The sequence below is a fragment of the Pseudogymnoascus destructans genome (genome assembly GCF_001641265.1).
Source record: "Pseudogymnoascus destructans isolate 20631-21 unplaced genomic scaffold scaffold_11, whole genome shotgun sequence".
Lineage (NCBI taxonomy): Eukaryota > Fungi > Ascomycota > Leotiomycetes > Thelebolales > Thelebolaceae > Pseudogymnoascus > Pseudogymnoascus destructans.
The window spans coordinates 142,158-157,023 of record NW_020167530.1 but is presented as its reverse complement, the minus strand read 5'-3'; the positions used below and the strand labels follow the sequence as shown (position 1 = coordinate 157,023).

Sequence of the window (14,866 nt, the reverse complement as noted above, 5' to 3'; positions counted from 1 at the left end):
GACCAAACTATGGACGATATATCATCTCTGATATGGGTTAAACCTTTCCAACCTGTCCTGGAGATAGCAGCTACTTCAGATTTGGAGAAATCATCTCAGGAGGTCATTTTGCCTTTAGCATACCAAGACTACCAACATCTTTTTGACAAGGCAAAGGCATCAATTCTGCCAAAGCACCAGCCTTATGACCATGAGATACCACTCGCAGAAGGCTCAATGCCTCCCTACGGCCCTATCTACTCTCTATCTGAATTAGAGCTGAAAACCCTCAGAGAATACCTAGATGAGAACCTTAGTTCTGGCTTTATCAGACCTTCTTCCTCACCAGCAGGAGCTCCCATTCTCTTTGTCAAGAAGAAAGATGGCTCCTTGCGTCTCTGTGTTGATTATAGGGGCCTTAATGCAGTCACTGTTAAAAACAGATATGCTTTACCCCTTATCCCTGAGCTCATAGATAGGCTCTCTTCAGCAAGGATCTTTACCAAGTTAGATCTCAGGGGAGCTTATAACCTGATACGCATCAAGGAAGGTGATGAGTGGAAGACAGCATTCAGAACACGCTATGGTCATTTTGAATACCAGGTAATGCCTTTTGGGCTTGCCAATGCACCTGCTTCTTTCCAAGCTCTCATGAATGATATTCTAAGACCTTACTTGGATATCTTTGTTGTTGTCTACTTAGACGACATTCTTATATACTCTTTAGACACTCAAGAGCATGTTCTACATGTTAGACAAGTCTTAGAGAAGCTATCTCAAGCACAACTCTTTTGCAAACTTGAGAAATGTCTTTTCCATATGTCTCAAGTTGATTTCTTGGGACATAGAATTTCAACAGAAGGAATTCAGATGGACCCTGAAAAGACAAAAGCAGTACAAACGTGGCCTATTCCTTCCAGCATTAAAGAGGTTCAGTCTTTCCTTGGGTTTGCCAACTATTACAGGAGGTTTATACCAAGATATACATCCTTGGCTTTACCCCTTACTCAATTACTTCACAAGGACACTTTGTATCACTGGGATAAGACACAGCAAGATGCTTTCGATGCTCTTAAAGGAGAATTTAAAGAAGGGAAAATGTTACTACACTTTAACCCCTTGAAACCTGCCACTCTTGAGACAGATGCCTCAGATTTTGCCATTTCTGGAATCTTATACCAAGCTCCAAAAGACAAACAAGAAGAGCTACAGCCTGTGGCATTTTACTCAAGAAAGCTATCAGCAGCTGAACAAAACTATCCCATTACAGACAAGGAACTGCTTGCCATAGTATGTTCTCTAAAGCATTGGAGATGCTACCTTGAAGGGGCAAACTATCCTATCACTATTTACAGTGACCATTCAAACCTCTTGACCTTTACAACCACTAAACAGCTCAATAGACGACAAGCAAGGTGGTCTGAACAACTAGGAGGTTTTGACTTTGTTATAAAACATGTCTCAGGGGCCAAGAATCAAAGAGCAGATCTCCTCTCAAGAAGACATGACTACCAAGATTCTGCTAAAACTAGCAATACAAAGGCTCTGCTAGACTCAGCAAAGCTTATAGCAGCATCTTTAAGCAACCCTAGTACTACAGAGGACTTAGGGGTAAACTTATCCCCTCAAGACCAAGTTGCCCCCATTACCTCTTCTCAGGAACCAGAGACCTTTAAAGACTATACACCCTCAGCAACACTTCTTAAAGCATTCAAAGATGCTTACAACCATGATCCCTTTGCGAAAAGAACTTTGGAATACCTCCAGAAGAAAGGTTCCTCTCTTGAGAAAGTTGGACTACAGAATTTCTCAAAAAATCAGCATGGACTTCTCTTATTCAAGAACTATATCTATGTCCCAAGGGATAAACGATTACAGCTACACCTCCTACAGCAGTTCCATGATGCTCCAGCTGCAGGGCACTTTGGCTTTGCAAAAACTTATGAACTTCTAACAAGAAAGTTCTACTGGCCTAGTCTAAGGACTACTCTTCAAGACTATATATCTTCTTGCACTACTTGCAACTTGAACAAACCTACACGGCAAAAGCCCTATGGCCTCTTGCAGCCTCTACCTATACCAGAACGCCCATGGGACTCCATATCCATTGACTTTATAGTCAAGTTGCCTCCTTCTATCCCAAAAGGGGGTGCTACCCCTTATGACTCTATCCTTGTGGTGGTAGAAAGGCTCACAAAAATGGCACACTTTGAGCCTTGCAATGAGACTATCACAGCTTCTGAACTTGCGTGGCTATTCCTCAAGGTGGTCTTTAAATATCATGGAATTCCTGGACACTGGATCTCAGATAGGGGAGCAGTTTTCACTTCAAACTTTTTTAAGGAGTTCTCTAAACTCTTAAACATGGAACAACGCTTCTCTACAGCTTATCACCCTCAAACAGATGGCCAGACAGAGAGAGTCAACTCTGTACTTGAACAATATCTAAGAATTTATACAAACTATGCTCAAGACAACTGGGCAGATCTTCTCCATCTTGCAGAATTTGCTTACAACAACACAGTCTCTAACACCACAAAAGAGACACCTTTCTATGCAAACTATGGTTATCACCCTAGGTTTGAAGTGGCAGAACTGAATTGTCCTGAAAATTTCAAAAACCCTTCTGCTACTGAAAGAATCATCTACCTTAAGGGCCTCCAGGACTATCTCAAGGTTCAAATACAGCGTGCACAAGACGAGCAGGCTCAGGCCTTTAACAGGGGGGTGGTTGCACCACAATTCAAAGTTGGTGATCAAGTCTTTTTGTCTAGAAGACATATCACAACTACTAGACCTTCAGACAAACTTGATACTAAAAGACTTGGACCTTTTAAGATCACAAGGACTATTGGCAAGAATGCTTTCGAGCTTGCATTACCACCTACTTGGACTATCCATAATGTCTTCCATGCATCTCTCTTGTCTAAGGCACAAGAAAGTTCCTTAAGACCACTTCAGTCTCCTCCACCTCCTGTTCTGATCTTGGATCAACCAGAATATGAAGTAGAGTCTATCCTTGACAAAAAGACACTTAGAGGTCAGGACTACTTCCTCGTTAAGTGGAAAGGCTATCCTATAAGTGACAACACTTGGGAGCCTAAGAGAAATCTAAAAAATGCATCTAAGCTCATTCTAGAATTTCTTTCTAAGAAAGCCAACTGGCTAAAGGGCAAGCAGACAGCCAACAAACGTCCTTAAAAGGGGGATCATGTCATACTGACATTCGTTGCACTCAGTTTGCTATCAAACTCAAGAGCAAACTTAGAAATCTCCTCCTCAAACCTACAAGTCACCATACATATCTTGGCTTATCACACCAACAACAGAAGCAATACTACTCAACGATTGCTGCAAACTCTTCTACTACATCTGTTTATGCTACATACATCACGGCATATCATTTGGACACTCATTGAACAAGTTATTAAGAAAATCTCCTCCTTAAGGGGGTGGGCCAATACTACCACATGGCATATCTCTACCAACTAGAGGCCTAGGAACATGAACGATAGCTCTAGAAGCTTCTACAACCCTCTATGATTCATTACACGTCATCGCTCCTTAGTTACCCACAAGATTGGTTAAGTTATGACATAATTTGTCTATAGGTACTCTGACCTTGGACCTCCTTTTCACTTCCTATAGGCTAGGAACCCAAGAGATGGTTCTATGGGATTCTCTTACGTTCACTACATGATTAGCAAGCTAGTTGTGGGTCGCACTTGATTTCTAATACATTTACCAAGCCTGGTTAGTCATGGAAAGTCATGGAAAATAAGAGAACTACACTCCTTTGGCATAAATAGGATTGCCCTTTCCTTAAGAAAGGGCAAGCAGACAATACAGTAAATCGACTAGCACATACTTCTACGTCTTTTACAAGCTTCCAAGCATTCATCTTGTTACTCCTTGTTTCTGAAAAGTCAGTGAGGTGTTAACCTCTGACTTACCCCTGAGTTCCCAGACTCAACATTTGTTGCAACTTGTCTAACCCACTTCACCACATCATACACCTGATTGCTGCGTTGTGGAATAGTCTAAGCTACAACCCTTTGGCTCTGTTTCCTAAGACAGTGTGTTGTCTTAGTAAATTCATCCCTTCCTTGGGTGGCTAGATTCTCATATCTGGTGCACTCACCATTACACTCCCGCAGCGTCGTTTGATGAACTACTTGGTTTGCAGTCTCGTTCAATAAGGTGTACGCTCTAGTTCTCACTGTTGTAGATCAACCAGGAGCAAAGCGCTTTGGTCCGCTCCTTGATCTACTGTTTTAAACTGTAATAATGGTTTAACATGCTTTAGAACACCTGCCTCCATCCTTCAACCGGCCGTCACATCAACCTCAGGTATCAATCCAAACCTACGAATTTATTGACCTCCTTGGCTTCTCCAACAGTATAGGAATGTTTGTCCAACAGTACAGATGGTTTGTCCGTGGGATGGGGAACCATTGCCATCTATCAGCACTGATTTCAGCCCTGAGTTGATCGTCAAACTTGAACTTTCTGTTCGAACAAGCCAAACCTTCATGGAATACGTCTCTTCAAGAACGTCGGCGGCGGAAGTATTGCAATGATGGCGAGCCAAAGATCCTGGTATCTGTCATACTGACATTTGTTGCACTCAGTTTGCTATCAAACTCAAGAGCAAACTTAGAAATCTCCTCCTCAAACCTACAAGTCACTATACATATTTTGGCTTGTCACACCAACAACAAGAGCAATACTACTCAACGATTGCTACAACCCTATATGATTCATTACGTCATTGCTCCTTAGTTACTGGGCCGATATGACCACATAGCATATCTCTACAACCCTCTATGATTCATTACATGACATCACTCCTTAGTTACTGGGCTAATACTACACATGACATATCTCTATCAACTAGAGGCCTAGGAACATGAACGATAGCTCCAAAAGCTTCTACAACCGTCTATGATTCATTACACGTCATCGCTCCTTAGTTACCCACAAGATTGGTTAAGTTATGACATAATTTGTCTATAGGGGTACTCTGACCTTGGACCTCCTTTCACTTCCTATAGGCTAGGAACCTAGGGGATGGTTCTATGGGATTCTCTTACGTCAACTACAGTTACCAAGCCTGGTTAGTCATGGAAAGTCTTGGAAAATGAGAGAACTACACTCCTTTAGCATAAATAGGATTGCCCTTTCCTTAAGAAAGGGCAAGCAGACAATATAGTAAATCGACTATCACATACTTCCACGTCTTTTCCAAGCTTCCAAGCATTGATCTTGTTACTCCTTGTTTCTGAAAAGTCAGTGAGGTGCTAACCTCTGACTTATCCCTGAGTTCTCAGACTCAACATTTGTTACAACTTGTCTAAACCACTCCACTATATCATACACCTGATTGCTGCGTTGTGGAATAGTCTAAGCTACGACCCTTTGGCTATTTTTCTAAGACAGTGTGTTGTCTTAGTAAAATCATCCCTTCCTTGGGTGGCTAGATTCTCACATCTGGTGCACCCATCATTACATACAACAAGCTGAGAATGTACACAATGCTATGGATCTTTCGAGCTTTTTAAATCCAGTCGATGAGGATATACAAGAGTTAGAGGGGTGGGAGGATTTTCAGGGGGGGGATGCTATTCTTGAGGATATCATGTCACAATACGTCCCAGATACCACTCAAGATGATGAGGAAGAGGATGAGCCTTCTTCATAGCCTGTGCCAACTACACAAGCTGTGATTAACGCCATTCAAGTTCTGATTGAGTTTACGGAAACTGGGAATAGTGACACCTCAGAAGCACCAACGCTCTTACGTTCTTTTGAACGTTTTGAGAGACAGTTAAGGCTCCTTGAAGCCAATTCACAAAGGCAGGGGACATTAGACTCATGGTATATGTAAATAGCTTCAATTTTTAATTTAATCACGTGTAATACATTTACTCGATATATGCATTAAGTCGATATATTTTTGTGGATCCGAGGCATCGACTTATCGTATTTTTACTGTACTTGCAATCATGCCATGCAATTACGGCTGAAAACCTCTAGAGTCTCTCGCTGAGTCTGGCGCGTCACTTATCCGCGCTACCTTGGTCAGGGTAGCAGTTTGGCACAGCATACTAGAGTACTAGGCACGTGCCTATGGAAGGTTCGAGAAACCTGCTAACCTCGCGTAGCGAAGATCCCATGCTGGTAGCATCCCGAGGGGATTGATGAAGAGCAGGATCTGACGAGAAGAGTGCCTTTGACACTGCGAACAGATGCATTGACTTCGCATTCAACATTAACTTACTCCGTAATTCGTCACCTCTCAAGTCACGTTTCGTGGAATTGCTTTCAGCCTAAGGCATCAAATGAGATAATTAGTCAGCAGCATTCGAAAGCATGAGCAATCATGTCGAACCTATATCTACAACACTCCCACGACCAACTGAGAGGATCGAACAGCTGGTCTACGCATCAGCAAGTACCCACCTCATTTCCTTTGTGCACAATACAATTATGTCTCGAAGTCTAGCTAACTCGTCGTCTTTGGTAGGGTCTCTGAAAAGCGGACGCACAACATCCCATACGGAACAATCCAACTCGAATGATTCTTCTGCCACAGCAGCAACTCTAAAGCGCAAAAAACTGTGAAACTCTTAACAGCCGGCGAGGTATGCTTTTTTCACCATGACAGCTGCTCTTGAGCTCGACAACGGGGAGCACATTACATACGAGTCGGCCCGCAAGAAAGATGCCAACATGATCAATGAAGCAACATACCCTGGAGCAAGGAGACAGCTCTTTCAGAAGCTCTGGGATCAGCGTGCAGCGATCGAGGACATTGTTCGGCATCACCTGAGACTGCGCGATGAAGACTCTTGTATTGTCGAGGACCAATGGATTCGTGGGAGCTTTAATGTGTGTATACCTGTGGAAGTATGGTCGGCCGGCTTCAATCAGAACCTGATCTTTCGCTGTCCTATGCCACACAAGCTTGCCGAAGCCAAATACCCTGGCACTGTTGACGAAAAGCTAAGCTCCGAGGTGGGAACCTACGTATGGATGCAAGAGCATTGCCCTGACATCCCTATTCCACGATTATACGGCTTTGGCTTCTCTGACAATCGACACGTAAGTTTTTTATATTACTTGCAAATTCCTTGCTAATACTATGGCTTCGTCTACAGTTTATACACGAACAACGAATGCCTTTTTATGTCCACTTTTGGCGTAAGCTTCAACGTTCTTTCCGCAACTGTCTTCGATACCCAACTTTGTCTCAATATGCTTTCAGACCGACCTGCCTGCGCCTTCCCACTGCATATATGCTTCTTGAGCGTATCGGCCCCAATACAGGCGAAATACTCGATGATACATGGAATGAGTATTGAAAGGAACCAGTCCGGAGGCAGAACCTCTTCCGAGGCATGGCACGCTTGATGTTGTCTTTAGCTCGTATTCCTCAGCCTCGAATAGGCTCCTTCGACTTTCACAACAACGGCACGATCACATTGACAAACCGACCACTGCCCTGTTCTATTATCATATTAGAAAATAATGGTGCCCCGAGAACGATATCGAGAAATGAAACATACACTTCCACCGAGCCTTTTGTTGCAGATATGCTTACATTCCATGACGACTTCTTTCTCGCCAATCCAAACGCTGTTTCAAGTATGGGAGACTGTCTTGGCCAGATGGCTGCTAAAGCAATGCTCAGGGCACTCTCACATCATTATATACAGCGGGAAAGCCGTAACGGGCCATTCCGTCTTCAGCTTACCGATTTTCATGCGAGCAACATCTTCGTGGACAAAGACTGGAACATTACATGTCTCATAGACCATGAGTGGGTTTGTGCGCTACCTACCGAGATGCTTTCCGTGCCGTATTGGCTTACCGGGTGCGCTATTGATGACATAACGGAAGAGAACCTTCGTGAGTTTGAAATCGTTCATCGGGAGTTTTTGAATATATTTGAAGAGGAGGAAGTCAAGATGACGCCAACGAATCCGCCTGCAATGACACGAATCATGCACGACAGCTGGAAATCTGGAGCAGTATGGTTCTGGCATTGTATTACGTCTGTAAATGCCGCGTGGTCTCTATTCGACGATCATATCGGTCCTAGATTTCTTCCTCTCTCTACAGATTCCGAAGGAATACTTTCACAGTATTGGTGTCAGGGTTCTATTCTGGTTGCTGGGAGAAAGGTCGCTGAGCGGGAAGAATATGTAAAACAGTTACAAGTTCTCTTTGACGAAAAGGCAGGCCTCTCCACTGAGGGAGAGACTCGTAACTAAGTCTAACTTTGGTAGAAGCACCGGCTCAAACAGATGTTGTTGGTCATTCAAACCTATGCCTTCTCCTTGTCCTTATCTCTTTCTCTGTCCTGTCGCTCTTTCCATTCCTGCTCCTTCGCTGCCTTTTGTTTCTCCTCTCTCGCCCTCCGCTTTGCTTCCCGCTCATTTTGGGCGCTCTTTCCAGATGAGATCGTAGCCGCCAGGTCCTTTGCAATGCCACTCACAGCAACATTTGCCTGCAAAATAGTCAGCCTCAGTCTCGTTAATATATGATTTGCTTCCCCTGTACTGTGACTCCACCGGCTTGAGTCAGCCATGCTGGTTATTGCTAGTGCAGTTGCTTTTATTTGGTTGAGGCCTTATCGTGGTATGATGATGTCCAAGTAACGTGCAGGCCGCCCCTCCAATGGTTGCCTAATCAGCCGAATCGCGTGGCCGGCTCGGGCCGGATCATTTAAAAGTTTGTGCCTTTTCAGCCTTTGGAAAGATTTTTTCCAAACCTCAGCCACAGCTGACTCCAGGCGCCTAAGGCCTTAATTATACCGTATTATTTGATCAGGCTAGTTTAGGCCAATGCTCGCTAATTATCATAAATCCTGAAGCTAAAATATGTGGGGTTTTGTATCACTCTCCTCGCACGGCGTAACTCCCAGACTGTATTATTTTCCTCTCTAAGTATCTTCAAAACTTAGAGCCATATTCTTTCTTTATAAAACCTTTTCCTAAGTGCTCCGAATTTTAAAGAGACTCCAATGGTCGCGATTAAGTAGGGGGGAACAGCGGAAGCGGCGATAAGTGGCATGATTAGAACGATCGACAGCATGAACAACCACAGTCTTTGTCTTGTCGTTAAGAGGTCCCCTTAGCAACTGGGCGGTTGTGATAGCCAGGGTAGGTTGTGCCAGGGTTCTTGCCAGCATCGTCGGTGTAGCTCTGGAGGTGGTTCTTCGATGGGGCAGTATTTGCTTCAGCGGCCTCTCTCAGCATTGGCCTGGTTGTCACTGGCAAGATAAAAAGAGTGTCGTTGACTTCATCTCCAGCTTCAAACCAGTGGGTATCAGCCTGCATCTGGTGATCTGCTTTAGCCTTCTCTGCCGGTGCCATCGTAGGCAATTTGTTTTGATTCAATTGAATCATCTTGTGGCAGAGTGGTATCAATGGCAGCTGGGCGACCATTCGTCTCTTGAGCGTGCCAATATCTTGTGGCAGGTCTGTTAACTCATTGAGGGAGTTTATAAGGACAAGGCCTTCACGTAACACAGCAAAGGCCTTCCGGGATATGTTAAACGTTTCAGTGTACAAGGCCAAAAATTGCTCAAAGTTGGTCATCAGTTTTGATAACCGATTGTGTTCAACAGGTTCAGATTCATCCTCTCTAAGGAGAACTGTGTCTTCGATGGCGGTTTCAACGGGAGGAGGCATTGTGCCGTCGAGGAACTCCTCTGTAAGGACACAGGGAACCCAGCTCACAGTAATAGCATATGAGAGTGCGAATCGGAGGCTAAACAGATGCTATCCTATAGGTCTACTACGAAGGATACAAAAAATATGAAGAGAGGAACCCCCGTTGAGTCAATTTCCTTAAGTACCCGAAACGGGTCGGACTCGGATAACCTACCCTAATGCTCCCCACGTGACCGTAACCTGCCCGACTCTGACGCTTTCCATCACTGAGGGCTTTGGCATCCTTACATCCTCAGAAGGGAACTTGAGATCAGCAGAATCGGTATCATCTTCCTTGTCATTAGGGCCAGGATATGTGCTGGCATCTTCGCCCATTGGGATATCCTTGGATAGAACCTCTTCAACTGTTTTTTTCACTGAGTCCTTCAAGATTTTCCAGCCCATGCACGCTGCTCCTATCATCATCATTATCATCATCACTATCACCATAGTCAAATGTAGTATCATCAAATTGATCATCTTCTATTTCATCGTCTCTATTTGCCTGTGTATTTGATGCCTGCTGCCTCGACCTATCTGCCACTGATGCCCTCCACTGGGGAAATAGAGGCGCGAGTAATTCTGCCCTCCTCCATACTCAACTTTAGTGTGCGCCACGGGGGACAGACCCCGTCGGGGGACCTAAACCGGACCGGACCACGGTCCGGTCTGAAGCTCATAAACCGCGGTTCCCCGTCGGTCTGCCAAGACTGTCATCACTGTTACGGCTACGGTAATGTGACATCATGTTTACAGGACCAGGGCCTAGTAACATGATGTGTGAGTCACAGGGGGCAAGCGGGGTAGGCTGCCATGTGACGGGGCTAATGGATAGTTGCAGAAACTAGTGGATATGGGATATTTGAGCTATCCACGAACTATCCTGAATATCTAGCTATCCGCCAACTATCCAGATTACCCATGAGGCACGACGCCACTATATAAGTAGATAGTATTTCCTTAGATAGGAGCTTCGTGCTCAACTCAATATAGTATTCTTTACAATACTGTAACGTGTTACTTGGAAAGCCTTTGTGTCTAATCCCCTGCCTCCTCTGTCAAGTCAACCTTACGCAAGAAACCTCTGTGTCTTCTATCGTTTAGAAGTCAGCGTTACAATCACGTGATGACTGGGTTAGTTGACAATGACGTGTAAATATTCTATATAATGACTTATTTTCCATGTGTAATTTGTAGTAGATGCAATTACTATAATTATTACTATAGATCTATATTACGCCATGACTCCCAGATTTCCTGACCAGACCGCTAATACATCAACCTTTGACTTAATTGATTCAGAGCCAGAAGATGTAGAGGGGCTACCCCCAAGCCACGACGGGTGTGATTACACCCTACCTTCACTTACAAGGCCAAAGGAGGACAATAGGGCCCAGTCACCTTATAGGGAAATGGTCGAAACAATTGAGTTAAGCCAAGTCCGTAACAAGTCCCTGACTTGGGTAACGAACTTGGCGGCGTTGCCCTTGGCAGTAGGACTGTGATTGCTGTACCCTTTGTAATGGAGAGCCTCGTCGCGATTGAATAAAATCAAACTGGTTCTGGTTCCGCTTTGTCCTATCATAGGTATTTGGCTGCCTTGGGCTTCGGTCTGGAATATACTGTAGCGTCATCTTCTCTTGGATATTGTCAATTAGAGCATGATACTCAAACAATATTTCCTCATCATTCATATAAGTTGAATCAATGATATCTGTAACAGAGTAGTGTTCAAATAGCTGTTCCCATTCAATCTTCTGGTGGTAGAAGACAAGCATAATCCCCCGTATTGTATCAGGGGTCATTTCATTGCGCTTATAATTACAGACAGTGCAGGCAGCATTAAAGACAAGCTCAACAAGAGCTTCTGAAGCAGGAATACAAAGTATATCACTGGCCATAGCAGCAAGTCCAGGGAATAGTCTTTCGTTCTCTTTCCACCATTTTAATGATGGCTGATGGGAGGGTGCTAATAAAAGTTAGTAGTGATTACTATAATTATTACTATAAACTTATGGTGGGCAAGATATCGCTCAATCTCTCCTCCTTGATCTTCATTTTGACTAATGGAATTATAGCTCCGCTTCCAATTTAACATTAGAGCCATTGTGTCATACTGACATTCGTTGCACTCAGTTTGCTATCAAACTCAAGAGCAAACTTAGAAATCTCCTCCTCAAACCTACAAGTCACCATACATATCTTGGCTTATCACACCAACAACAGAAGCAATACTACTCAACGATTGCTGCAAACTCTTCTACTACATCTGTTTATGCTACATACATCACGGCATATTATTTGAACACTCATTGAACAAGTTATTAAGAAAATCTCCTCCTTAAGGGGGTGGGCCAATACTACCACATGGCATATCTCTACCAACTAGAGGCCTAGGAACATGACCGATAGCTCTAGAAGCTTCTACAACCCTCTATGATTCATTACACGTCATCGCTCCTTAGTTACCCACAAGATTGGTTAAGTTATGACATAATTTATCTATAGGTACTCTGACCTTGGACCTCCTTTTCACTTCCTATAGGCTAGGAACCCAAGAGATGGTTCTATGGGATTCTCTTACGTTCACTACATGATTAGCAAGCTAGTTGTGGGTCGCACTTGATTTCTAATACATTTACCAAGCCTGGTTAGTCATGGAAAGTCTTGGAAAATGAGAGAACTACACTCCTTTGGCATAAATAGGATTGCCCTTTCCTTAAGAAAGGGCAAGCAGGCAATACAGTAAATCGACTATCACATACTTCCCCGTCTTTTACAAGCTTCCAAGCATTCATCTTGTTACTCCTTGTTTCTGAAAAGTCAGTGAGGTGTTAACCTCTGACTTACCCCTGAGTTCCCAGACTCAACATTTGTTGCAACTTGTCTGAACAACTTCACTACATCACACACCTCATTGCTGCGTTGTGGAATAGTCTAAGCTACAACCCTTTGGCTCTGTTTCCTAAGACAGTGTGTTGTCTTAGTAAAATCATCCCTTCCTTGGGTGGCTAGATTCTCACATCTGGTGCACCCACCATTACAAGTACCATGGAGCTCAACATATTATATGCTTCATTTAGCGTTGCTAGAGCGCATTGGTGTAGTTGGAAGGCGACGGCGACCCATGAACTTAGGACCCCTAGTACCGTCTTGTGCCATTTCGGAATCTGAACTTGAAGTCACAGGGTCGGCGTCGTCATAGGGTTCGTCATCCATATTGCCCTGACGAGGTGTTACTATAAGTATTACTATAATATAAGAGGAGTGGTTCACTTACCAGTCTACCCGAACAAATGTTGGGTCAGATCCAGAAGAAGCTGTATTTGTCGGCAAAAGTCACGGTAGTGGCTTGTCACATAATAACAGAAAGGTTGAGGGAGGAAAACCCAAATTTGGGTGGGTGTTGTGTTCTGGGTGAACTGCTGGCTCGCTTGGCGAAATATCTTGAGCTTCACCCATTATATGGTAATAGGCGTATTAAGTGAATTCTAACATAACAATACACAACAACAATAGGAATCCTAAGCTTCTGCCACCACCCCAAACTTCCTACTTCTGCCACCACCCCGAGCTTCCTACTACTGCTACCACCCCGAGCTTCCTTCTTCTGGATTTCTGAGCTTCTCCCACCACAGTCGCCTTCTTCTGTCCACCCACCCACCCTCCACCACCAAGGTAAGTCTTTACTCTCTCCTACCATCAATTACTTTATAGTAACCATTATAGTAATCACCCATCACCCACCATGGTCAGAAAGCGCAAAGAATCAACCGAGAAGTCGACCAATGAGAACACAAGCGTGTACAGAACCGCCGCAACAAGAACTCAAGGTCGACAATGCAAAGAGGGCTGATACAGCGGCTACTGCATACACTATCAAGAAAATCCGGGAGACACAAGCTTTCAAAGCCCTTAGCCCAGTTGAACAACAAGAGAAGATTCAGTCTAAGAAGGACGAGGTGCGACTCCGACAGTAAGCTCCCTTCTCCTATGTTATAGTAATCATTATAGTAACCAGGAAATAGCATTCAGGACGGCAACCATGCTTCTATCGTTCAACAACACCTTGGGATTGGAGAAGGTGGAGGAGCGTACGCAGTGTGGGACGACAACAACCATGTCTGGGAAACCGAAGATGAGGACGATGAAGTTGCCCAGGAAGCTATGTGGAGAGCTGACGAGTTGGCCAATGGTATTGGGATTAAAGAGATTGAGAAGGTCCAACTGGAAGTGGAGACCCAGACTGAAGCCTCAACTAAGGTATGATCAGTGTAATGTGGGTGCACCAGATGTGAGAATCTAGCCACCCAAGGAAGGGATGATTTTACTAAGACAACACACTGTCTTAGGAAACAGAGCCAAAGGGTTGTAGCTTAGACTATTCCACAACGCAGCAATCAGGTGTGTGATGTAGTGAAGTGGTTCAGACAAGTTGCAACAAATGTTGAGTCTGGGAACTCAGGGGTAAGTCAGAGGTTAACACCTCACTGACTTTTCAGAAACAAGGAGTAACAAGATGAATGCTTGGAAGCTTGTAAAAGACGGGGAAGTATGTGATAGTCGATTTACTGTATTGCCTGCTTGCCCTTTCTTAAGGAAAGGGCAATCCTATTTATGCCAAAGGTGTAAGGATGCCTCCTTACACGGGGTACCCTCGGACCCGTAAGACAACGCGGAATAGGCGACATAGTAGTATAGCAGCATAGATGTTCTAGGGTCGGGGTCGATTCGGGCGGCAGACGGGAGTGGATCTACCGGTACGCTAAGGCCTAGCCGAGTCGGACCCCATTTAGGTACATAAGGGGTAGGAAGCTATAAGCTCCCCTTTCATCTTTTTTGTATCCTTCGTAGTAGACCTATAGGATTGCACCGACTCATATCCGACTCGCACTCCCATATGCCACTTCTCGTGATACGGTGCCCTGCGTCCTTACATTATACAAAAAAGATCACGCCTGCCGGGGACGGCCGTACTCAAAGAATATCCCACAACCGGAACGACTCAGGAGAACTGTCGAAACACCACCGACCGCGACTCGGTGACATTTCGAAGTAGAGACCTGATGACTCCAAATAGCCGTGACCCCAGAGAACTCACGGACAGCCAGTGGATCAGGGTTTGATCCTGCAGAGCAAGCTGGTAAAGTCGCCGACGCGTTGGCGCC

The 14,866-nt window shown here is 44.5% G+C and overlaps 3 protein-coding genes across 3 annotated transcripts; 2 read left to right on the top strand and 1 right to left on the bottom strand.

Annotated features, from left to right (window-relative positions):
• Positions 1–6,639: 6,639 nt before the first annotated feature.
• VC83_04901 (uncharacterized protein) lies at positions 6,640–7,343 on the top strand (the record flags this gene model as incomplete). Its single annotated transcript, XM_024468527.1, has 2 exons — positions 6,640–7,083; positions 7,140–7,343. 2 exons carry the CDS (start codon positions 6,640–6,642, stop codon positions 7,341–7,343), a joined length of 648 nt encoding a protein of 215 aa, XP_024323897.1.
• A 36-nt stretch (positions 7,344–7,379) lies between these two features.
• On the top strand, positions 7,380–8,255 carry VC83_04900 (uncharacterized protein; the record flags this gene model as incomplete). The annotated part of the gene is made up of 1 exon (XM_024468526.1): positions 7,380–8,255. The coding sequence occupies one exon, from the start codon at positions 7,380–7,382 to the stop codon at positions 8,253–8,255; it is 876 nt and encodes a 291-aa protein (XP_024323815.1).
• A 53-nt stretch (positions 8,256–8,308) lies between these two features.
• Positions 8,309–10,034, bottom strand: VC83_04899 (uncharacterized protein; the record flags this gene model as incomplete). The annotated part of the gene is made up of 3 exons (XM_024468525.1): positions 8,309–8,491; positions 9,126–9,720; positions 9,874–10,034. 3 exons carry the CDS (start codon positions 10,032–10,034, stop codon positions 8,309–8,311), a joined length of 939 nt encoding a protein of 312 aa, XP_024323751.1.
• Positions 10,035–14,866: the final 4,832 nt, after the last annotated feature.